General features: G+C 50.6%; 1 protein-coding gene across 2 annotated transcripts; it reads left to right on the top strand.

The window, feature by feature from the left end:
* Positions 1–337: 337 nt before the first annotated feature.
* LOC149865128 (uncharacterized) lies at positions 338–24563 on the top strand. Of its 2 annotated transcripts, XM_090047814.1 has the most exons (3): positions 338–4893; positions 6622–8959; positions 20604–24563. In XM_090047814.1, exons 2-3 carry the CDS (start codon positions 7023–7025, stop codon positions 20632–20634), a joined length of 1968 nt encoding a protein of 655 aa, XP_089903940.1. In that variant the 5' UTR covers positions 338–4893; positions 6622–7022; the 3' UTR covers positions 20635–24563. The 2 variants fall into 2 exon arrangements, with proteins under 2 accessions (XP_089903940.1, XP_089903941.1); XM_090047815.1 differs by lacking the exon at positions 20604–24563 and having other exon boundaries at positions 341–4893; positions 6622–10956.
* Positions 24564–25352: the final 789 nt, after the last annotated feature.

Here is a 25352-nt window from a genome sequence, read left to right as displayed (position 1 = left end):
TGCCGCCTGCAAACACTGTATAAGTTTCCCTCCGGAAGATTATTTCCAGACTCTAGAAGGACAAGAAGTAATGGCAAGAAGGCTTGAACCCCATCTTGCCTTCTTTAGCCTGTCAAAGACTCCCAACAGGAGCCGTGACTGACTAACACCTAAGGATTTAGCTCTTCATGGACAAATAATAATATAGAAAGAGCTGGAGTGGCCTATATCTGCAGAGATGTGCCCGATGACCCAGAAGCAGAGAGGAAACGGTGAGATGTTGTGTGACTGTTGCTTTAACCTGGAGCATACAAGGAGTAACCAAGGGCCAGGGAAAAATGACATTTTTCAGTTTGGGTTTCAAATTTTCTTTTTCTGTTTTGTTTTTGTTTTTAATTGGCTCGCTGCTTTAGTCCAGGGAGAAACTCCTTTACTCCCACCTTTAGTAGACAGTTTATTAACAGAAAAACCTTACTTTTACAAATTCAAGTAAAAGTTGCCTGTGCTTAAGCATGTTGAACGGGGTGCTCCACCCTGGCTTGCCGGCTAGAACCAGCCCCCAGCACCCTGTCATCCAGCCCCCAAGACGCCCCACAAGACATGGCCCTGTCTGCCAGACCAGGTGTGCAGGGCATCACAGGGCCTGATCCTGGCACGCCGGGCTGGGCAGAGGCAATGATGAGTCTCAGGGCCCAACCCCAGCACATGGGGCAGAGCAGAAGTGGTGCTGGACCTAATCGCAGGGCTGGGTGGAGGCAGCGGAGGACCCAGGGCTTGAGCCTGTTCTCAGAGACCAGCTGAAGCTTCACAGAGCCCAAACCCGGTGTTTAGGATCTGATCCAGCCTGCAGACGAGCCCCATGCAACTCATCCAGCTCTCGGGGCCAAAACCTTGAGCACTGAACCTGATATTTAAAAAGCCTGTTTATGTATCGAATTATCTGTACTGTGCTAATGATGTAACATTAAATTCAACCTTGATATTCCTGGTTATATTTGTTACTGGTTGACGATCGCTAGTTAGCAATAGCCAAAACTTCAGCTGGGTTCTTTAAGGCTGGACAGGCATCGTTGGACCCCAGCACTCGTTCCTGCCCAGGGCAGCGGGTCGGACTCGATGATGTCTTTCGACCCTCGATGAGTCTATGAATCTAAGAAGGCACGGTGCAATGGGCCATGGCTACAGCTGTATTTTACTTTACAAATAATGTATTTCCTTGATACCAACTGCCCTCCCAGTGCCCCACTGAATGAAAGCTTCACTCGTTTTACCCTCGATACCCGTTAGAAATGGCTGCTTTAATTCACTAGCCAAAGGCATAACAGTAACGCCAAATAGTCGCTCTCCCCAGCTATCAAACCCAGCGCTATCAGCACTGTGATGAATTAAGGTCATTGCAATTTTTGCCTCAAAGCAATGTTCAGAGCCTGGTACGGTCACAGCAGTGCGCCCCGGTTTCTTCACTTGTAATTAATTAGCACCTAGAAACCTCAGCTGAGAGCCAAACCCCATCGTAGCCTTCATAGTAGCAGAGGGTTCCTGCCCCAGGAAGGTTATGATCTACATTGCCAAAGCTTGCAGAGTTGGCCTCATTTTAGATGAGGCACAAGAAGACAAAAGGCTAGATCCCCAGCAAGGGTAAGGCACCATAGGTCCAGTGATGTCACCAACACCCGCAAAGGATCTGCCCACAAGCGACTTGATCCAGATCACATAAGGAGGAAGTGGCAGAGTCAGAAATGGACCTCAGACCCCTTCAGCCCCAGTCTTGCAAACTAATTCTTCCTCCAAGCGTGGTGTTTAGAGAGACCCCCATGCACTATCCCAAGCAACAGACTCCACAGATCACTGTATCATGCAGATAAGGATGTGGCTAAAGATACGCCCCCCCTGCCCCCCGCATAAAGACACAAGGTTTCCTCTGAATAAGAGTATAGGGTTTCCCCTGCCCTCCGTCTCAGAAGGGGCCCTTTACTACAGTCAACGTGGAAGATGTGGACATCCCCAATTTGCAAAATGAAACTGCTGAAGCAACGTGGCTTTGCAGCAAGCTCAAGCGTGCAAAGAGCTTTCACTGGCATCTAGTGGCCTGTTCTGGTGCCAAAGTCCCAGTTATTGTGTTTAATATAACAGCGTCTACCAGTCACCTTCCCTTGGGAAACGAGCCGTTCTGGGCTGCTGTTGAATACAGTCTGCTGCATTCAGTAGCGCTCCCCCAGCCCAAAATGCCAGCACCGCCCAAATAAGAAACATAACAGCAACCAGCCTCCATGGCTCCCTTTTCAGTCCAGCCAAAGCAATCTCTGAGTTTAGGTATGGGCTGCTGTCATTCTTTGCATTGGAGTGGCATCTAAAGACTGCAGTCCAGAGATCTGGGCTCAACGCTGCACTAACAGATCCCCCAAAAGCCATCAGCATGGAGCTGCAGTTGAGGTCCAGGGGAGGGGGAAATAAAACCCACCTCATTTCACGTGTGGACACCAAAGCCGTGAGAATCTCATCGAGGTTGTTCTCATCAATGCTTAATAAGGTGCAAAGACAACAAAGCCATTTCATCAGGACCGGGCAGAGCAACAAGCTTGCAGGAGAGGGGGAGTGCTGGAAAGGGACCAGGCAGAAGCAGGGAGAGCTGAGCGGCCTTGTCCCCAGAAAGCTAAAGAGATTCAATTAGCATCACTAATAATTTGCAAACCCATTTGCAGATCCAGGCCAGATCCGGGGCTGGTAGAAATCAGCTGCAGCTCCAGTCAAATGAAGCTGCTTTAAGCCAAGCAGAGGTGGTGGAGATGGCTTCATTTTTCAGGTGACTTGTTATGCAAATGAGCTGCCCAGCCGTGGTGGGGGAACCACTGGAGACCCCGGGGGGGTCAATGAGTAATGGCAGCAGAGCGCCGCAGCCCAAGGCTACTTGGTAATTACTTCAGAAAGGCCGACTTCATTTGAAAGTCAAGTTGATGAATACGCCTGGGCTAGCGAGGCCAGGAGGGAAATGATCCGAAATGCATCTTCCTCCATCTCCCCATAGAGAGTTTGCCCACTGTCTCGCTCCGCACGTGAAATTAGGTACTCAGATGCACAGCTCTAGAGACTCTGTGCAGCAGCACGACGCTTACAGCTCCATCCCAACTGAGATACTCTGCCACACAAGTGCCCTCGAGCAAGCGGACATGGCTAGCAAAAATCAGGGCCTGTCTGTACTATGGAGTGGTGGTCACTAACCAGTGGATCAAGATCCACCGGTAAATCTCGGAGCCTCTTGCGGTCCATCTCGGAGCCTCTTGGAGTCGATCCAAGGCTGGGGTGGGGGTGCTGAGTGCCTGTGTGCGTGCACACGTGCCCCAGCCCAGCAGGTCAGTCCGTGGGGGGAGGGAAGGGGCAAGGGCTACATCGAGGTCCTCACAATGAGGGACAGTGCTGCAGAGGCAGGAGCAGGGGTAAGTTGAGTGGGGCCCTTTTATTAGACCAACTCAAATAGTTGGAAAACTTCTTCTTTGCAAGCTTTCCGGTACAAACACCCTTCCGCCCTTGGTCAAATCGCTCGACTTGTTTGTGCCTCAGTTTCCCTGCTTGTAAAATGGGGATAGTTATGCTTAGCCCACATGCAAAGCACTTTGAGATCGTGGCTGGTAATGTTGGAGGTGTTGCTGAAGTGACAAGGCATTCGCCCCCAAATGTCACGTGTGTCGTGTGTGTAGGCTCCCATCTTCATATGCATGTCCCACAGGTTACATATGTGATATTAGTAACAAGCATGTCTTTGTGTCCTATGTCATCTACCATCCCAAATGATGATTTTCCAAGTGTCGCAGCTGGGGTTAATAGAGTCATCGGCTACGGGCCAGTGAGATATTAGCACACTCCAATTACCCCTGCCTATTTTCTTCCAATTAAGAAACTGATGGCTGAATAACATCTGAGACCTGGCGTGGAGTGGAGGGCAGCCATGTTCCTGGCTCATTAATTACAACGACAAGCACGGTGTCCCAGCACAGGCTCTTTGAGACATTACTTCGAGGAGACAGCAAGGTCCCTGTAGCAAAGGAGATGCTGCCGGTGGAAAAAATCAGCCTTTCTCACAGCCCCCACCCCACCCGTGGCTTTCAGCAAGGTCCTGCCTCAATGCCACGATCCACTATCCGAGCGGCGCGGACCCGCCTCATCGCCCGCAGTCAGCACGTGGTGCTCCGGATGCTGCGGGATCTGACCCTCACCCCGGCAGTGCCTCAGTTTCCTCCTCTGCAAAATCAGCAGAAGACTTCTTTATCTGCCCCAGCAAGGCAATCAAAGGGTCCCATCACTTCGGGGGTGCTGCCACAAATGACCTGATGCTTATTTCCCCTACGGGAGCTGTAGAAATACTCCAGTTTGTCCCCCCGTTCAGTCGTTCCCCGACTGCGGCCTGCAGCCCCGGGAGCCGCCTTTCTCCAGCAGGCCGCTGGGCCTCGTCCGGTTGCCTTGGTCCAGCAATTCAGATGTCATCCGGCACAGAGGAGGGAGAGCTTGCCCTGGTTGGTGAGCACTACAATTCCCAGAAGGCAATGCGAGCTTGAGACCATTCCAACACAAGAAGCAATCCCGGAGCTAACGGTGCCCAAGAAAGGCAGATCGGTGACATTTTTCGTGCCCCTCTTCCCCACCCCGCCCCGGCGCCTACTGCCCGTGTCCCAGCAGCATCCCTAGCCCTTCCCTAGCCCTCTGCCCGCTTCCCGCATCCCCTCCTCTGCTCCCCCTGTGCACCAGCCTTCGCTCCTGTCTTTGTTTCGTTCACCCTTCCTCCGGTAGCTCTCGCTGCTGGCCACAGACTTCCTTTAGGTCAGCACAGATGCGACTGCAAAGCAAGTTGTAGCCAAGTCGCAAACATTTTTGGACTGCCAGGGAGGACGGAAATCCTGCCTGGAGGCATGGATTGCTCAGGTAAGGCCTTTTTCAACCCTCTCGTGCCTGTACTTTGCATAACAGCCCCCGGGATCCGATGCCTCCCTGCCTGGTTCAGCGGGGTCCCGCAGGATCCCTGCATGCTAGAAAATGTAGCGTGGCTTTGAGCCGATCTGGATTCAATAAATCGCACTTGGCGTCAGGAGGAAGCGGCTGAAACGCTGCCGGCAGCATGCTGAGCAACCAAGATTTGCATAGATCGTAATGTCAGAGGAGAGTCTGACTTCCCGTATAACACAGCGGCGGTGGCATCCTCCCCAGTGATTCTTGCCAAATCCCATACGTTTGATCTGCAACAATATGTCTGAGAAAGAGAGCCCGTCTTGCCTGAACGATTCCCACGGATGGAGACCTGCCCGGCATCCCTGGTCGTTCGGCTGTTAGAAATATGCTTTGAAACTTCACTGACTTCCTGCCAGCCCTGGGTACTGTTATGCCTTTGGCTAGTGAATTAAAGCACCTGTTTCTAACAGGTATCGAGATAATCGCAGTCAGGCTCCCGCCGTTGCTGTTCTGTTTAGAAATAATACAGGCCTTCTGCACACGCTGGCATCAGACCGTGACTTTGCTCATTGTTGTTTCTTCCTCCGGTTAAAGGGAAACCTCTTCTCCATGACCTTTTTACTCCATAGCATATCTGAACCAATTAACAGAGAAAAATGCTGCTATACCATGTGCAAGTGGTGGATCTCCCTGGTTTAAGTGGGTACCGGAGAGGCAAAGTGACATTCAATGCAGCAGTGTCAAAAATAGTTTTCTTCTGCTGTATCCTCTCTGTTGACCCATCTGTCTTGTTACCTATAGATCCCCTGCATCTGAGCGCTGTGTGCTAGCACCTCCCCTCCCCACAGGTGTGCTCCAGCTGCACTAGGATTGGTGTCTCTAGATATTATTTCTATACCCTGCTTGCCCCAGGCTTTCCAATCATTCATGTACCAAGAAAATGGTTGCCTTAAACCCGTCCACAGTCCTAACCCATAACCTCAGCAACAGCCCGAAGCCTGCTTAAGAGCATTTCCCAGTATCCTCTACCCGCAGCAACAGCATCTTCCAGTAACCCCCACCTTCCTCACTTCCACCTCCACATTTCCTTCCCAGGTAGGACTCATAGACTTCCTAGGAAATGATTTTCTCCATATTCCTGTAGCATTACATCCCAGCCATGTCGCACGGGCTGCACCCGGACTCGTTATAGGGCCCTGACTGAGTCATTCAACCTCACCGTGCCTCAGTTTCCCCATCTGCACAATGGGAATACAGGCCCTGCCTTTCAAAGCCCTCTCCAGTCTGCCCATGAGCAGTGCTTGGACTGAGTTCTGCATGAGTTGTCAACTTGGATTTTATACTAATTCCCTACACCTTTTTCTTCGTGTCTGAATAATGGCCCTGGTCAGAATCGATTCTGTTGGGCTTGCTTAATTCACGAGTGTTTGTAAATAATTTTGACAAAAGCTACCAGGAAAGAGGAAATGAGTAAGCGAAAGAGAGAGCGGGAGTGCTTGACACATCCCCCTATACACCTGGTCCACAAAGGACACGAGTGTTTCCGCCCCTCCTCTGGAGCTATGCTAGCTCATGCTTGCAGCTCAGCAGGTCCCCGGTTTGGCTCCCGGTGCTTCAAGCCTGCAGTCATTCTTTTCACATGAAAAAAACAACATCAGTAGACAGAAGGAATAATATCTTGACTTCTTTTCTATTATAATGCAGGAGACTAAGGCCCAGGTCTGACTGAGAAGCCTCAGCAGGGATATGATGTACAGGAGCACCCCACAGAAAGGGTCTGGGAACGGCCCCATGCTGCGTTACAAGATGACGCGGTGGTAAAATGCCAGCTAAGGAGGAACCAGCTCCACCTTGCCCCCCACAAACCCTGCAGGACCCCAGCATCTGAGTCTCCGGACACAATTTCTCCTCTCCGTCAGCAAAGCTAAGGGACATCAGCTGTCCTTCGGCTGCCGGATCCTGATGGCTCCTACAGCTTCTCTTTGCCTGCCTTCCCAATCGCCCACCCCTGTAACACCACGGCTCCTTTCCTCCTGCTGGGTCCTTTAGCGAACGAGGGGTACCCCCGACAAAGGGATCGTGTCCGCACACCAGCCCCTGGCACCATGAAGGATCTGGCTAGGCGCACGGTGCAGAAGACGCACCCGTGCCCAGAGTGTGGCAAGAGCTTCAGCAAGAAGGGGAACCTCAAAAGGCACCAGCGGATCCACACGGCCGAAGAGCTGCACACGTGCGGGGACTGCGGCAGGCGCTTCACGACGAGGGGACACCTGGCGACCCACCAGAGCATCCACACGGGGGTGAGGCCATTCCAGTGCCACGAGTGCGGGCGGTGCTTCAGGCTGGAGATATGCCTGGCCGCTCACCAGAAGACGCACGCAAAGGGCGGCCCGTACCTCTGCCCCCACTGCGGGAAGAACCTCAGCACCAAGATCTACTTCAACATCCACATGCGGACCCACAAAGAGAAGAGGCCGTACGCGTGCACGGACTGCGGGAAGAGCTTTGTGAAGAAGGGGACCCTGACAGCCCACAAGGAGATCCACAAGCGGGAGAAGCCATTTAAATGCACCGACTGTGGCCGGTGCTTTGGACAGAGTGCCACCTTGGTGGCCCACCAAAAGGTTCACCTTCGAGGAGGCCCGTTTATCTGTACGGAGTGTGGGAAAAGCCTAAGCACCAAGAGGTACTTTAATGTCCACCAGAAAAACCATGCCAAGCAGAAGCCACCCAATGCCAGCGGGCACACGAATGGCATGTCTGTCCGGGTCATCCAGATTAAAGAGGAACTAGACGCGGCCTTCAAAGCTGGGGACAGTTTTAACCCGATGGAGAATGCTTCAGCGCAAGGGGCTCCTTCAGGAGCTATTGAATACAGAAATCGGTGCAGTCCAAAGATCCCTTGGGACATCCGTGCAAAGGAGGAACCAGACGCGTCCGCTGAAGAGGAGACCAGCGTCCCTCTGCTAGCACACCAGATCCCTTTCATTAAGCAGGAACCACAGGAAAGCACCGATGGGGAAAACCAGTTTGATCCAAAGATACCTCTCGTTAATCCCCCGGGAATCCAGGTTAAGAAGGAAACGGATGCAGATCATGAACGTGAGGGGAGCGACGCCCAGGTCAGCACCCTCACCCTGTGCAAGGAGCCCCACATTAAGGACGAGCCTCAGGACAGCGCGGACCGCACCAGCCCCTTCAGTCAGAAGAGCACCCTCCAGAGGATCCAGATCAAAGAAGAACCCGGGATGGATGCTGGAAGCGGGGAAAGCTGCAGCCCAAAGAAAAAGCAAAAGAAATGCCAGCGACCCAACAAAGGAGGGTCTCCCAGTGCAGTTAAGGAGAGTCAGGAGGCCAAAGCTAAAAGCAAGAAAAGCCCCTTGATCAAGACTGACACTCCCAAAGAGGAAAGGATCTTTCCGTGCCCTGACTGCGGGAAAAGCTTCAACCAGAAGTCAAACCTCACCAGACACCGGAAGATCCACACCAGCGAGGGGCCGTATAAGTGCGGCGAGTGCGGGGAGAGCTTCCGCATGAACCGGAAGCTCGTCCGGCACCAGAGGGTCCACGTGAGCGAGCCGTTCAAGTGCACGGACTGTGGGAAGAGCTTCACGCAGAGGTCCAACCTCGTCCGGCACCAGAGGATCCACACCAAGGAGGAGCCCTACAAGTGTCCCGAGTGCGAGAAGACCTTCAATCAGAAAGCCAACCTCTTCCGCCACCAGTCCATCCACATCAGGATGGGCCCGTGCAAGTGCACCAAGTGCGGGAAGTGCTTCCCTCAAAAGCGCCACCTCATTAAACACCAAGCACTGCACTCCAGAGGAGGGGCCTACAAATGCCAGGTGTGTGGGAAGCGCTACCGGCTGAAGAAATACCTTAGGAGGCACCAGAAAATCCACCTGAGGGAGGAGCCCGGTGTGCGAGCGAGACGCGGAGAAGGTCTTGGCGCAGCCAAAAGCACGAGCAACCACCATCCCACCCACTGGGAGCAGAGCCCGCTCGCTGCCGTGAAGAGTGAGGACAGCTTGAATGTCTCTGGGTGAGGCTCCACACGGGAGGGTGAAGAGTAAGGACTGAATTTGCTGCCCTCACTTGTGCAGACTTTCTGCCCATGTTAGCAAAGGGAGACACTCGCCTTACTGAGCGCAGCATCCATGGGCCAGGTCGCAGTGCAGCGGTGGGGTTTCTGGATGACCGTAGGCCAGTTTGCCCAGACGTAAGGTGACGCCAACCTCCTTTGGAAAGCGCTTTGAGATGTAGGGATAAGCAGCTCCCTTAATAGGAGATTTGCACCTTTTGAGAAGGAAGAAGTATGCCCAAATGACTCCAAAAGCTACTCCAGCTTGTGCAGGCCGTATCTATCCAACAGCAAATGAAGGTCTTTATTTATAGTTGGCAGTCCAGCTGCGATCTTAGAAATGAGGCTCACTCCTGTAATTTTATTGACACGGGCATTAGTCCCGCTGAAACAAGAGCTGTATCAAAAGCTAGCTTGGAGGTTCGGGTGCAGGGTAAAGCACAGCACACACACGTAGGCCAACATTTTCAGCACTGGGTACCCCAAGTCGTGCTCGGGGCAAAAAAGAGGTCTTGAGCTGAGTAGCTAAAACTGAGATATGCAAAATCAGTGTCCGTTTTCAAAAGTTTGGCTGATGGTGAACAAATTCTGCTCTGTTATACGGGGCCTATATCGCATTGCTTGGGCATATACGTGGGAAGCTTTTGGTATTTATGACTAGCAGGAGCTGCCTTTAAGAACATGAGATGCTGCAGAGACATCCCTGGCTCCAGCAGACACGGATAAGGAGTTGATGAGCGGTGTGATTCTTGATCCTTACTACCTATTTTTTTCCCCTTTTATGTGACTGTGAAACACTTGACGGGGTTTGGGATTTACTGGGCATTATTTAGGGACTTAATACAAGCAATCACAAGCACTGCAGCTTGGCAGCAGACTTCATGGACTGGAAACTCGACCCAAAACCCTTTATCTTGTGGGTAGATGTGGTTCGGTTTTGCTTGCGCGATGGCAGCTGCTAGGATCTTCGGGGCACGTTCAGAGTTCGCCGCTCTTCACTGCTCTTAGCTGATTTTTTTTTTTTAACAATGGGGCATACTCCCTAAAACAAGGGATTTTTGATGCAGTGGGCTCATAGGAGACTTAATAAAAACCCAGCCTGACCAGAGCCAGGGACCATTGGGGCCATACTCTGAGACCGACCACCCAAAGAGTTTTTAGCAGTGTTGTTACAGGACTATACGTAGGCTGCATTCAGGTTCCCCGGGTAGCTGTCGTACTTGTAGGAGTCTGAAAGTCGAGTCAAGGACTGTCTTGGGTTATTAGCTGTTAGTTCTACCTCTCTGCTTTTGTATCTGAAATGAAATCGCCCTTCTGCCTCACTCCCCCAAGGAGTGTTGCACACATCGCGGCTTTTATATTCTTTTTCGAGGGCAACCGAGTCCAAGTGGGTATTCATGTTGGCCACTGGACAGGGGAAAGCAACTTTAATCGCTGGGGTGTCTAATCATGTCTATAGGGACCACACATGTGAAGGCTGCCTAGGAGATATGGTGTATCCATGTGTTTCCTGCATGGGAGCACCCAGTCATGGAAAGGTCCCCAGGAAGGGGGAGTGAAGGCAACTTGCTCTGCATTGGGTAGACCATCAAGCTTCATGAGCGTGGAGACTGTGTTGCATTAAAACAACACGGTGGAGCCAGGCAGTGCATCCAAAACAATACATTAAGCCTGTCTGGGATGGGTGCATTATCCCCTGAATGTCTGAATGCGATTGTTTCCTTGCCGTTAGACTAGATTTGTGGGCAAATGCTTTTACCCAGGAGGAGGCAGCTGTACTTGACATTTGCAGTCTGAGCAGCACTAAAAGAGCCAGGACAATAAGCTGTCCATGAGCCAGCCAGTCAGCCGTAACTGAGCCTAGTATCACAGAGCAAGGAGAGCGTACAGCGTTCAGTGCGAGGGGCAAAAACCGGTGCTGACTGATTGTTACATCTCATTAAAGTATTTGGGAAAAAGGAAGTCTCCACTGTTTGGCAGCACTGACCAATACTCGTTGTAGCCAATGCTCAGGGAGCCATACCTCCCAGTTCCCACAGTGCAACACCTGATGAGGACAGCATCGACATCTCCTTCATGCTTTGCCCCAGGCACCACCCCCGTCCACTCGTTTCTACCCCGCATGGAGCAAATCCCTGTAATGAGGCAACACAGGCACCTGAGAGCAGTCCTGAGCATGTGTCAGTATGCGCGCCGAGACAGACAGCGCTGCAGACAGATAGCTAACGCGATGCAACGCCCGAGGTACTAGACTAGCGTGCAGGAGCCCCAGACTTGGAGCCCTCTGCTCATCCCCATTGCTCATTAATGCTGACCTCCTTTGTAAAATATTTGGAGATCGACTGATGGAAAAGGCCACGTAGAAGTCACTGATTGCTATTCCCCAAGGCCTCGTGGAAGCTTCTTCTATGGAAATGCCATGAACCCGGTCTCCGGGGGGGATGGTGAGGGGATGACTAGCATCCTCTGTAGACTTAGGCTCATCTGGGCCAAGACAATATCCAACCACAGCTGTACCCCTCACGGGATACCCACCCCGCCAGGCTAGGAGTCAAAGTGCTGGACTCTTCCCACTTTCATCTGTGTTGATGTCCCATCCCCTTGGTACCTTGAGGATCTGCCAGGCTGGGAGAACCTTTTCAAGGACCTAGCTGAAGGGATAAATTCCCTGGTACCTACAGCAAGTCGGCCTTATAGCCCCTCTCACTACAGTAACAGCAGATTGGGCTGTGGCTGATAGTGTCAGATGCCTGTGGCCTCACGTTTGAACTTCCTCCTTTTGCTATAGGACACCCTGGAGGGCTGGCTAGCTCGTCACAGGGGAAGTCATGTCATGACAATATAAAGCAAACACACAAAAGTCACAGTACTTTTTTAGCAATGCAACTTGGAGTTCACAATAGAAGTTATTTGAACCTGCCCAACTATCTGGGTGTTTACAGTCCAAGTCAGTGTCCTGTCTCCCCCCACATGCTGCATTCATTATAGGCAAAGCCAAATTAATCACATTTCACCAAGATGCTTAGTTCAGAGAATTAACCAAGACTAGATGCTCATTTCCATAATCAGCCCAAAAGCTCATCTAACCTGGTCTCCTCTCTCCAACAGTGACAAGTGGTGGATGCTTTAGGGCAGTGGTTTTCAACCTTTTTTTCATTTGCAGACCTCTAAAAATGTTGGAATGGGGGTGCATACCCCTTTGAGTTGCAAGTGTGGGTATTCACATACTTTTTATTGATCATAGTCACCTTTTGCAGACCCCTTAGACGCAGTTTGTGGACCCCCCAGGGGCCCACAGACCACAGGTTGAAAAACACTGCTTTAGAGGACTCAGAAATAGGACATGTGCAGAGTCATCCATCCCTGGACATATCCCCCTCATCCCTCACTGCTGTATTTAATAGCCCTTCCTGGGCCTGCCCTTCATCCATGTGTCTCATCCCTTTCTGAACCCTTCCATGTAGATCCTATGGCAGTGAGCTTCTCAGGTTAATTATGTGCTGCATAAAAAGCACTTCCATACACTTGCTCTATGCCCGCTCATTTCATTAGGCAGTGGCAATGCGTAGGGAGTGCACGTGCACCCCCTGAGATTGGCTGCGTACCCCCTGGGACCACCAGCTGTGGTTTCGCCAGACCCCACTCCCCCGCCCTGGTCAGCGATCAGCCTCTGGGGGACCATCGTCCCCCATCAGTGACCTGGTGCCCCCCCCCAGACTTGGGAGGCACCAGTCATCCATGTTATTGAGTGCCCCAGGGTCTGTACTCAGCTTCATAAATATACATTGGGAGCAACTAGTGAAGCCAGTGGAGCTACTGCAGAGCAAAACTGATGTTAGCAGTGGAAGATCAAGGTTGTATAGAGAAACCTTCAGAAGTTGCAGGTTTGGGCAGGTACATTATGGCCATGAGGAGCAGACAGCCTTCCTTCCAGAGGTGTCATGTATTCCCAGATGGGGTTTGGCTGCTTGGCATTTTAACTGGTTAGACTTGGTGACTCAATGGTACATATGGGGACAGTAAGAGCAGCAAGCTTGGCAGCAGCAGAGAAACAGCAATATCCAAAGTCCCTTCCATCTACTGCAGGAGGAGTAAAAGTGCACCCAGGCATTTGTCACGGAGCATATGGCATGCTGCAAGTTTACACCTTATTTCTCTGTACCAGAACTCATGTCATGTGCTTATGTGCATACACTGGGTATTAAATGCTGAGAATTATCCCAGCATATTTCCTTGCGCCAGTCTCTCCAGTTTGGTAGGATTTCTTTTCTACTAGATCTGCCACCGGCCATATCCAGAAAGCCCTAGGAAAACACATAGCATTCAGAAGTCTGGTATTTATGCATGTAGTACTACATGTACACAGTGCACAATGTCTCACTTGAAAGTAAAACAATGCTCCCATAACACGCTTCACAATGCTTTTTAAATGCACCCGGGAGGTCCTATAACCCAGTCCTCAGTGAACAAATAATCAGCAAGTTCCTTTGAAAGTCACTGACCTGAACAAGTGCCACGACAAGCTCTGTTTTTCCTCTTTCTGTCCTGAAAGCTGCTCAGATCACATTACTTGTAATGTGGCCCCTGGCTCCATTCATCAGTCTCTGCCTCTTTCCCAGCTCCCTCTGTCATCTCATGCCTGTTGTGCTGGCTCTAAGGGCTGTAAAAGCTACTGGGGAAAACAAGGTGAAACAAAGGCTAGTGTGGAGAGGGAGGAGGAAGAGCAGGTTGGAATCGGGGGAGAGCAAAGGGGTATTTAATGAGATTACCTGGGGAAATGAAAGTGGTCAGATCAGCATTGGCAATGGGGGTGTCCCCAGTGGCACTGGGGAACAGCTTGCCAACCTGCAGTTCTCTCCCGGGAGGTGCAGTCTTTCCTGGGGATTCATGTGACAGCAACAGGCATGTGGGTCCTCGAGGCAGAGTCCTGGAACTGAAGCACTGGTCTGCATGATCTGTGACTGGTTACAGCCGGGGTGTCAAACATACAGCCCGCAAGCTGGATTTGGCTCTGGGATCCTCTCTATCAGGCTTCCCAGGTGACCAGAGGGCACTGGAAGTTGGATCTTGTGCCCCCATTGAGCATGGTCATTGGTGGAGCTTTTGGTTTGCCCCCATTGGACCCCACCCTCCTGCTACTGCTGGACCCCGCACCACCCTGACTCTGCCACCACTAGGGCAAGCATCCACACCCCCACCCCCACCACCAGACCACTTATGGCCGTCACCATCACAGTGGCCACTGCAGCAGTCCTCATACATCGTATTGGATCCAGCCTGCAAGGAGCCCTTGGGTTAAAGAAAGGATCAGAGGATATCAGGTTAAGGCAACATGACAGTACCTAACAGCTCTTAATGAGCACATCTGGGGAGAACAACAGACAAGTGAGATGAGCATTAAGACTGGTCAGACTTCCTCAGTTTTCACACTTTCAAGGCATGTCTACATGTGCATTTAAGCCAGCTTAAATTTACTGTGCAGTAAATTACTACATGTGAATAGGCCGGTGTCTATACATGCAGGCATTAAAGTGCATTAGCACTGTATGTGGACTGACTTAGGACTAAAGTTAAAGGACTAAGTTAGTCCACACACACAGAGTTACTGTGCAGTAAGACATCTACACAGTAACTAATCAGGTATAAATTTGATACCTGCGTGATACAGATACCAAATTTCCGCTCAAGTTGGCATAAGTCACCGTATTTGCTGAGCAGTATGGGTGTGCACGTGTAGACACATGCCCGTACTGTGCTGTAATTTCAGTTACTGCGCATAAATGTGCCCATGTAGATGCGCCTTCAGTGTCTCAATTAAAATTAAAATTGCAAGGAATTCTTGGGGGGGTGATCTCTTTTATTGGACCAGCTATACAGCTGAGATAAAGATAGACAAGTTTTTGAATGCAAGACATTCTCCTTCAGGTCTGAGCAGTGTGTCAACCCAGTTGTCACATGTGGATGAAAAGGATTACTTTCTAATATATATTATATAGACTACACATACACGTTATTTGCTTTCTGCCCTCCCAACAGAACATAATACACAGCACAAAAAAATTTACAATTTATATTAACTGTAGATGATGTGTGTTGAATTGCCCTGCTGTAATAGGAATAACTGCTCTGTGGAAGCTGATAGGTCACCTTGCAACGTTCAGTGTTAGTTATTTATAAGGAAACGGTTTCCCTTATCCCTGTTGGACCTGGACCTGGACCCGGACCCGGACCCGGACCTGGACCTGGACCTGGACCTGGGGGGAAAAGGGGTAATCTTCAGGTGTCTTGCTATAGTGTGAAACCCTGGGATTTCACACTATCTTTTTAAGGGAGTGTGCAATATAAGCACCACTTAGTGTTCCAACACCTACATGTGATCCACAAGATAAACCCAGATATTTCCTATAGGAATCCATAGTGTCAAAAACATCTTGCCCTGTTATGGGCTTTCTGAGTTTTTTGCAACAAGAATCACTCTAACATTTTTCTGTAGTTAAAAACCAAGCAACATGGAGCAGAGCTCCAGGTCTTGCATCAAGAGCTTTGAAAATCCAGCATTAACATATTTTCAAATGGACTGGTATTTTTTTTTTATCTGTACAAATTATTTATACAAATGTTATCTGTATGACAACACAAAACAAGGATAGAGTGTGAGCATAAGAGCAAGTTATTGAGAGAAAAGCTATAGTGGGTGCATCTATATGTGCATTTTAACTAGCTCCTCAGTAAAGTGTCACAGTCTATATGTTCACCAGTATCAGGGCGCAGTAAATTAATTAACTCTGCTGTAAGATAGTACCGTCTCTGACAGTACTATCTTACAGCAGAGTACTTAAGTGCACTGAAACACACTTGCACACTGACTGCAACTGGGGGCACAAGGGTGCTACAGTGTGGGTACTGTCTGCCACCTAGCCCCAAAACTTGAGCACCCTCATGCCCCAGCCAGCCCCTCCGCTGCCCGATGCCACCACCTGGGGCCCAGGTCTGAACCCCCATGCCCACTGTCAGCCTGGGACTGCTCCAGCCCAGCTCAAAGTGCTGCGGTCCCAAGTGCACATGTAGACACTCTTCCCGGGAGCAGCCAACTCTGGTGCAAACTGCACCAGAGTTTATTGCATTGCATTAATAACACATGTAGGTGTACCCAGTGTGTACTTATGATGCATCTGCTATTCTGAATGAACCATCTGTGTATACACTGTTACCCTGCAGTAAATGCAAAGTGGTCAACCTGCCATTCACTGATGAGCTTCCCCTTCTTGGGAAGGCAAACCCCATCGTCCCTCCCACATTAAGTTGTTTCCAATTTAAGGTAATCAAAAAGCATTCATCCTCCGTTCCTTGCAACGCAGCTGCAGAATGCCTGGTTCTCCCTGCCAAAGTCTCCAGCCAGCTGCTCACACAGCCCCTTCGGCATCCCTTGCACATGCCAACGCCCCTGCCTAACACACCAGCCCCTAATCCAGCCTCCCTCATGCTAAGTGCAGGGCCTGCCATAATACAGGCTCCCAGGCAGTCACCTGCCTTTGCCCTGACTGCAGCCAGCTGTGCCTCTCCCAATGCCAAAAGGGTTAACCCTATACTGCCAGGCTGGGGATGAGGTCCTTGACTCCCCTCTCTCAAAGCCCCCTCCTCTGCTTCACATTTGCACAGGGGAAGTGCTGCAGGGCAAATCACGCCCATTGCTGTGCAGTGATCTCTTTGCCTGGTGCTCCAGGGAGATTGCTTCCTTCCCTAGCATCCTGTTAAAAGGGGAGCAGGGAGGGATCCAGGAGCAGCAGCCCAGGCGGTTTAAAGCACAGTGCCTGGCTGCTGCTTCCTAATGCCTGCAATTCCCAACCAGGCACCAGCTTCGTTCTGTTTAACATCTGCCATGTCAGCATTCCCCTGTGGTGAAGGAAATCAGCTTTCCGTGTTTAATTTTAAAAACCGCATGAACTGAATGGGCCCGGTCCATCTTCAGCACTGCAGCTTATTGTAGTAAGGATGCAAGGGTGCATGTATTTTTCCTAGCGGGCTCAGTTTCTCTCTGCTGACAGCACAGATCCATTAATGCACTGTTTTGCTCCATGCAGCTACTGTGTTTTCTCAGGTTTAGTGTCACTATGTTTGTTTGTCCTCAGCTCGTTGGATGAGTAAAGTATTATTACTAAGGTTGGATATTAGTGTCATAACTTTCATACGTGTCCTGATTCAGGAAAACAGCTAACAGCCTGCCAAACATTAACAAAAGGAGAAATCCTGTTGATTTGTAGGATTTCTCCAACTTTTCATGCTTGTTCACTTGGGAAAGTGAAACGTACATTGTGAAGCGACACAATTATGCTGCTATAAGTATGCCAGACATCACTTTATAATGAAGTTGCTCTTATTCCAGAATAAGGGTGTCCACAGGGGAACTTATATTGGCATAGTTATACTGGCACGTCCAAACTGCTGTATACTGGCGCGTGTGTGCATGCATGCGTGTGTGCGTGTGTGAACAAGCCCTTGAAGGTTCAAGGGTTGTATCTACACAAATGTCAGTAAGACCAAGTATCTGGATTTTAAAGCAAGGAACATTTTTTAAAGGTAACAGCATATTGGCATGCTTGAATACAGCTTCAGTGCTCATTGGTTGCTACTAATTATCATGAGCAGCAGCTTTTCTCTGCAGCTGTCAGAGCTGGCCCTTCAAGCCCTGATCCTGAAATCAATGTAGCTGTTCCTAGGCTAGGTAGAAAGACAAAAATACCCAATTACCTGTAGAGGCACACTTCTCACAAGACAACCACTCTCTCGCCGTCTCTCACTTCTGATCCTCAAAGGGAATTTACAAAGCACCTTTCACAGACAAGCCTATGAACTTCACTTCATAAATCTAGTAGATATAAAAAACCATGGACTAAATATTGCCGTTGGATTTATGGCACATTATATAGCCTGCCTGCCATCCGATAATCCCAGGTGACATCTTTATACTGTCCCAGATGCATTTTATCACCTGTCGACATTCCCTTGGTCCCCCTCCTCCCTCAGCTGGTCTCACACCTACTAACGCTTATCTCCTCTGATCTTCCCTGTCATGCATTTTCATTTTCACAGACCTGCTTTTTGCATATTGGCTTAAGCCTGTATTTGGACACTAGAGAGAAGGCACAGACCAGCAGACTCTCCCTATGCCTGAGGAAGGGCGCCTGTCCCCAAAAGCTCACAAAGAACAATTTTTCCAACTATTCAGTTGGTCCAATAAAAGCTAGCACATTTACCCAAATAATCTTGTCTGCCTAGGCTAGGTACAGGCATTCAAGAAGCCCGAGGCAGAATCAAGCGACGTCGCGTGATTTTCTAGAAGCAGCGTAGTTTAGATCAGTAGCGAACACGACATACGTGCGCCGTTGGAGGGGCCGGGGTGCAAATCCTGGACCAGGTTCCACCATTTTTAAACCAGTCTATGTGTGCTGACCTTCTGTTCTGTTATGGATGCAGGCTGGTTTCCGATCACTTATACTGGTAAAAATGTAATGTCTGTAACCTGCTAGTGGTAACGGTAAGTATGTGCATACACGTTTGCAAGGCAAGAGCCTTGTTTTCCACTTAGAAACTTGGCTATAGACAAGGAGTATTGCAGCATGTAAGAATAGGATTGTGTCCTTTTAAATTGTCTGTGAGCCCCTCTCCTGCAGCTCACTGTCTTCTAGGCGGGAGAAGCTTCGAGGAGCTGGTCAGAGCAGCCGTATGTATATATGTAGTTTGGCCGGGTGAGTTTGCATATAAAGCCCAGCTGTGCCCCTGTGTATTTTCAGATTGCTTTTCGGTGCATCAACAGCGAAAACCACAGCAAGCACCTCTGTTACATCAGCTGCAAATGGGCCTTAAGGACCAGGCCTCAGGAATCATCAGAGGAGATTTGTCCTCTGGCCATGCCACTGTACTGGCAGCCTAGAGGGGTAAAGCTGAGAGGTAGAGAGGCTCTCTCCTCTTCTTGCCAGCTACATTGGTTTGAGAGGCAGGATTCACAAGAGGGGTAATGCAGAGCAGTCTAACCCATAGAGTCAGGCCATGCAATGCCCCATTACCTGGCAGGGGAGATACCATGATGACGGTTTTGGTCCAGGTGGTTTTTTAGACCCGGCAGGGGAGTTCCCCTTCTTCCCAGCCTGGTGTAGTTGAGGATGGAGACCTGCCCACTGCGCGGTGGGCAGGCACCTACTAGAGCCCCTCAATGAGAGGCTCTTGGCTACACAATTTATGGTGATGGGAGATTGCTCTTGAGCTCTCCCTTTAGCTTGCTCCTATGGCCTTTTGGCTAGGGACAAGCAAGACTAGGGGGCATCTGAACCCCAAGGCCTCTGGATTTGCACGTGGGATACCTGCCATGGATATTTCCGCTCCCCGGATATCAGTCATGATGGTATAGCAGGATGTTGGAATGGTACTTTCACCCACAGGCTGAGGCTAAAGTATTTTCCCTTCAAATAGCAATTTAATCCTGTTTCCACGCCTTTAAAACCACATAGGGGCTAGTCACAATTGCTTTCGAAATGCAAAAAGTCCCTGAAAGTCCAAGGACTGAACGCTTCACTGGTGTTAGCTGGGCGTTAAATCAGAAGCAGATATAAATAGCGTTAGCCAATATTCAGTTCAGTAAAAATGCCATTTCAGATCTGAAATACCAAATTTGCTGGGAATTCACTAACAACTTTAGCTAAAAGTGTGTGTATGGCGGGCGGGGAGGAGGAATACTTTCAAAAAATTAAATTCAAGAGATACCAAAACAAAATAGGTTTATTTTATTACCTTTGCATGATAAAGGTATAGCACACACAAAAACAAAATTTGGAGACACGTTCCCCTCTATCTCTTTCGTGGGGAATAAGGGGCTGTTTTTTGTTGTTTTGCTTCATTTCATCTCAAGTGAACCGACGAGTGTTTCTTTTTTTTGATTTGCTGATTCACACAAAAGACCAGAAACATTAACTATTCAAATAGGTTTGCTTTAAAGATTGGGCTTTAAACCTGTCTGAACCATTTGATATGAAAAATGGGTGTACAGACAGGAGGAACAACTGCTCTCTGGTGTGAATAATGGCGCCCTTTTCTGTGTACAGAGGGGGGCGACAGGCAAGAAGAAAGAAGCTGGCTGTTAGCAAATAAAAAAAAGACAATCAGCCCCAGAAAAGACTAGGCAAAGCTTGGTAATGTTAATTATATAGCAAAGAGCAACAGGTTTGCCTGGGACCGAGGAAAACAGCAAGGTTTGTGAAATACAGGTTACAGCTTGCAAACTCCAGGCACTCTTGGGCTGTGTGTGAAATGCTGAAGGACACGGTAAAACATGAACAAAGGTCTTTTGAGACTACTCATATTATAGAGGGATATGGTTTTGCTGGGCTCTAGGGATCCTAGTTCAGCTCTCAGTTCCTGGACTTTGCTTGCGACTGGGCAAGCCGTGTAGAGGGGAAGTGGCGACTCCATTGACAACAGCTGCAAAGCTCCCGTTAACCTCAGTGGGGCCCAGATTTCATCCTTAATCTTTCTTTGCTTCAGTTGCTAATCTGCAAGTTATAATAAATACCACCTTTTCTCTCCCTCTCTCTGCCTTGTTTCTGCTCTGGAGAGGGAAGCAAAGGCAGCAAGAAGAGAAGTGACCTGCACAATACAAAGCAAGTAAGCAGCAAAGTTGCAAAATGAAGCCAGGAGTCCCGATGCCTAGTGCTCATCTACACGGCGATGGCTCCAGCTACAGCTCGTCATTTATGGCCACTCTGAGATTTTCCCCCAAAATTTCTAAATATGGATTATTCTTGGGCAGCAGCCCCTGAACCAATGTCTGATTGCATTTTGGTATTCATGCAACAGATTAAAGCCTGAAGATTTTTTTAAAAAATAAGGAGAAGCATTGAGAGGAGCATGCCAAAAATAGGAACCCAACTGGGAAATGAAACACGGAAGGAGAAGTGAGAGTACGCCCAGGCTGGCTGAAAACCTCCACGAGTGAGGAAAAAGCCAACAAAGAAGACAACCTGGCAGAAAACACTTGTGCCCAAGCTACTCCCTGCCAACGAAGCGTCCAGCCCAGCCTGGTGTGCCAGGCGAAGCTGAGAGCAAAGCCATGCTGCCCATGTAGCAAATGGGAGGGAGGGCATTGCAGCAATGGAAAATGCAAAACTAGAGGGAACAGAAAGACTAGGCCCTTGCTCCAACGGTGGGGGAAGATGTGAGCGGAAGAGAGGTTTGATAACCCCACCAGGTGGGCGTGATGGAGAGAAGAAGAGCTCTGGCACTGTGGACAGGGAACAAAGGGTGCACGAGTGTGCTAAATGTGGGAGATGTTTTATTCGGGAGGGGAATCTCACGGCTTATCAGAGGACCCACAGCAGACAGCCCATCCCAGGGGCTGGGGGCCAGGGAGATGTGACAAGAGGCCACCCCTAAAACGGGCCGGGAGGTGTCACGGTCCAGCCGAGGCCCCCAGTGAGATGAGGGTCTGAGACCCCTGGCCAGCCCAGGAGAAACACAAGGGAGGAACCGTCCCCAGGCCCCAGAGGGGAGGAAAGCTGGCAAGGAGCTCCCTGCAGCTCCGCGGGAGGCTTGAGGAGAAGGATGGCACACGCCTGCCCCGGCTGCGGGAAGGAAAGGCAACTTCAGCAAGCGCCAGCGCAGCCACCGGGGCGAGTGGCCGCTCCCATGCGGCTGCTGCCCCAAGCGTGTCTTCATGAGGTCCCAGCTGGCCCAGCACGAGCGGACACACGCGGGCGAGGGGCCGTACCCATGCGCCACGTGCGGCAAGCGCTTCACCCAGGGAGCCAGCGTCCTCGCCCACCAGCGTGCCCGCTCCAGGGAGCACCTGCACCTGCGTGCCCGCTTCGCCAACAAGTCCCAGCTCCTAGCAGTTTGCATCCTGGACCGGGCAGAGCTGGGGATGAGGGTGCTGGATCTGGTGAAACGAGGGGGCAGGGGGGCCAAAACTGGTCCTGTACAAGCGCTGCGTGTAGCGTGGGTCATTGAGTGGGAGTTGCATGTCCCAGGCTCTGCGCGTACCATGCGTGGCCTGTGGGTCAGCTCAAGACCCGGGGCCAGCACCAAGGGTTGAATGATGGGGTGTCACAGGCCGGCTTCAGCGTGCAGCCCATATCTTTGACACCTCTGCCCTGTAGCCCTGGGGGTGGCAGGGGTGGGTTGTAGCAAGGCTCGTTCCTTCTGCATATCTTGCAGGAGACACTCAAACACTCCCCAGGTGCTACGCCCTCTCTCTTTCTCCAGCTATCATGGCTTGGACTGGGATTTTGGCCTGGGGCTCCCAGGCACTGAAAAAGACCTCCATAGCTTCATCTTGCCATTTAGGCAGAGGGGAGACCCCATCGCACCAGGGGAGACCCAGGGACCAGGAGAACGGGGGCATTAACCATCCAAACAGCAATTCCCATGTCCAAAGCGGGACGATACACTTGGTGAGATTAGGAGCTGGCAGCTGGAAACAAGCCTGGTAACGTTTCCCCTGGATGCTGCCCTTTCTGCCCCAACTCTATGAGATTTATGAAAAATAGCTGTGGCACAATCATAGCCTCGGTCCTGGTGTATAAAATAACTGGAGGTCGCGTGGAAGATAAAGAGCTCTTTCCATTTGTGCGTGTGATGGGTTTTTTCCTCCCCTTGCACTGTTATAAAATCCAATAAGGGTCAATGGCTTTGGCTGGGAGGTTTGGAAGAGGCCCCGAGGGGGGAAGAAGAGGAGGGGAAGGGGGCAGGAGCAGGGCTCAGGTTCTGGGTCCCCTTCGAAGCAGCAGAACCGGTGCATGAAAGCTGGGAGCACCAAGACACTCTCCCACCTGCTGCCTGCCAGAGCCCCCCCAGCAGCCGATGCCCTCATGCTTCATGCAGTGGCTGCAAAGCGCTTGAGCAGGTGGTGTTTGAGCTGGGGCAGAGACACGACCTGCTGCTTGCAGACAGGTGCACAGGCCACTTCTTCTGAAGGTGTCAAAGTCTGACGATGAGAAAACACCTCTGTCTGGTGGACTCCTTGGCTGCCTGGATTGCAAAGCTGGGGATCAAGGCCGGGTGGACAGGATCCCGCAGCCCCTGCTCCGCACTGGGGAAGAGGTTCCTGGGGCTCTGCCTCCTTTGAGGACAAGAAGGGGTCACCAGCAGCACAAGGGGCAGCCTCCAAGGTCGTGTGGCTGGAAGCCCTCCTTCTTAATGCCGTGCCACCTGCTCCAGCCCGGCAGCTGCTTTCCAGTGGGGTCTGAAAACAGCTTGCCTTCCCAGTGCTCACCCTTCACCATCCCAGCTTCCTTAGTAGGCATGGCATTTGTTTATTGCCATATGCAAATATGCATCGCATCAGTGCAGGGAGAGAAAAGCCAGTGCTACACCATAGCAGCCCTTGGCTGCAGGGCATCTTTCATTATGCAAGTCCGCTCACAAAGCAAAGCCAATACTGTCCCTGAAGGTCTTCCTTGCAGCAGTTCCCCCTGCAACCGTCGCATCTTTCCCACCTCTGTATTTCATACCTTTGGACTCCCTTTCCTAGCACTTCCACCCTCTTATCAGGGGGTTTCTCAGCACCCAGGAAAATTGCGGTGGGCCCCTGCAGAGCCAGGCCAGTAGGGACCAACCCTCCTGGCAGGCATGTTACGATTTAGCCCAGTGCTCTTTGCGAGCGCCACTTTGATCCCTTTTCCCCGCTGCTCTGCTTTTTGCTTTGTGCTTCCTACTCGATCGGCTGCTTTGCTTTCTGCTCCCTGCCCTGTCTGCTGCTGTGCCACCACCCCAACCTGCCCGTGCCACTTGTGGGACCCGTGCTGCAGATTGCCCGTCCCTGCCCCAGGCAATGTGGTTGTGTCAAAAACCACCTTCAAAAATCCCCTGCTCATTCCCAAATCCGGATGGCAACCGGAGGGTGACCAAGACAGAGCTGGGACTGAACCACCTTTTAATTGCCCTCGTACCCATTCCACTGGGCATCATCCTCTGCAAAGCTGGCAGTGGGACTAAAATGATGCCTCCGCCAGTTATAACCCCTCTGCCCTGCCAGGGCTTTCAGGTACCTTGCAAAACCCGCAGGACAAGCAATGCGGCTCTGTGTGCCTGATTTGGGAGGCTCACGGCCTTATCACTCTGGCTGTTGAGACAGGAAGACACAACCGACAGTGCAGGGTTTCCAAACAGATCTGGAAAACAGGTTACATTATATTGATTCCTACCAGCCTTGCCACAACCCTTGTCCCTGTCTGACTGCCCTGTGTTAGTAAACCTCTGCTCAAAACACTCTACTTCCAGAATAAAAAAAAAAAAAAAAAAAAGTTTCAAAATGATTATTCCCAATTTCCTTTATTCACGTTGCAGCATTTTTACCATAATGGTCAAGTCAAGACCCTTTGAGAATGAAGTCGTTTGAGTATAAAGATGTCTTATGCTTCTTATGCTGATACATATCATTACATATTGGAAGGGAAATAAATGCACTAGAATCGCAGACGCAGAGAAGTGGGGCTGGACGGGACCTCCAGAGTCATCCAGTCCAACCCTCTGCTGGAGGCAGGATCCTCCCTATCCAAACCCTCCCATACAGATCCATAGTCTACCCTCTAACGAATCCAACCATGGGGTAAAATTCCTCCCTGACCCCAATGATGGTGATCGGTCTAACTCTGAGCAGAGGGGCAAGACCCTCCTAGCCGGAAACCTTCAACTTTAAGTCCCAGCGGGAGCGTTGGCACAGCCCAGTCAAAGTCCCCAACCTTGGCTGCAGCCAATACCTGGTGCCTCTGAGGAAGGCATAAAAACCCCAATTAAAGACTTTGTTTTGCAAAAATCTTGTTGGTCTAATAAAAGATATCATCTCTACTATGAGTCCCGATTGCCTTTTCCTCTAGATCAATATGGCTACAACCTGGATACCTAAAAACACTATGACACATGTAGCAAAAAGGTAATGCCAGGGAGGTTTAGGTTGGATATTAGGAAAAATTTTCTCACTAGGAGGGCGGTGAAGCAGTGGAACGGGTCACCCAGAGAGGTGATAGACTCTCCATCCTCGGAGGTTTTTAAAGCCCAGCTAGACAAAGCCTTGGCTGGGATGATGTAGTTGGGGCTGGTCCTGCTCTGAGCAGGGGGCTGCACTAGATGCGACTTCCTGAGGTCCCTTCCCACCCTCGTTGTCCATGATTGTATCAGGCATCTTAATGCCAGCAGAAGTGTGCAGCTGCACTGGGGGCACATTCACCTACCTGAGAGACTGTGAGAGCAGCACGACTGTCTGTATAGCCCAGGTTGGACATGGGTCTGGTTGGACAGCCTATTCTGCACGTTACTAGGAGTCAAGGCACCAAAAATATCCCTCTCCTCCCCCACCCCCCAAAAATGT

The sequence above is a fragment of the Crocodylus siamensis genome, chromosome 5 (assembly GCF_052110815.1).
Source record: "Crocodylus siamensis isolate JL-2025a chromosome 5, ASM5211081v1, whole genome shotgun sequence".
Taxonomy (NCBI): domain Eukaryota; kingdom Metazoa; phylum Chordata; order Crocodylia; family Crocodylidae; genus Crocodylus; species Crocodylus siamensis.
Note: the sequence above shows the minus strand (reverse complement) of the source record. Positions and strands in the feature narration are given on the sequence as shown.

Coding starts and splice junctions, on each gene's coding strand:
- LOC149865128 (XM_090047814.1), top strand. CDS start 7,023: ATGAAGGATCTGGCTAGGCGCACGGTGCAGAAGACGCACCCGTGCCCA. Junction 8,960..20,603: donor GACAGCTTGAATGTCTCTGG/GTGAGGCTCCAC, acceptor TCTGCTCTGGAG/AGGGAAGCAAAGGCAGCAAG.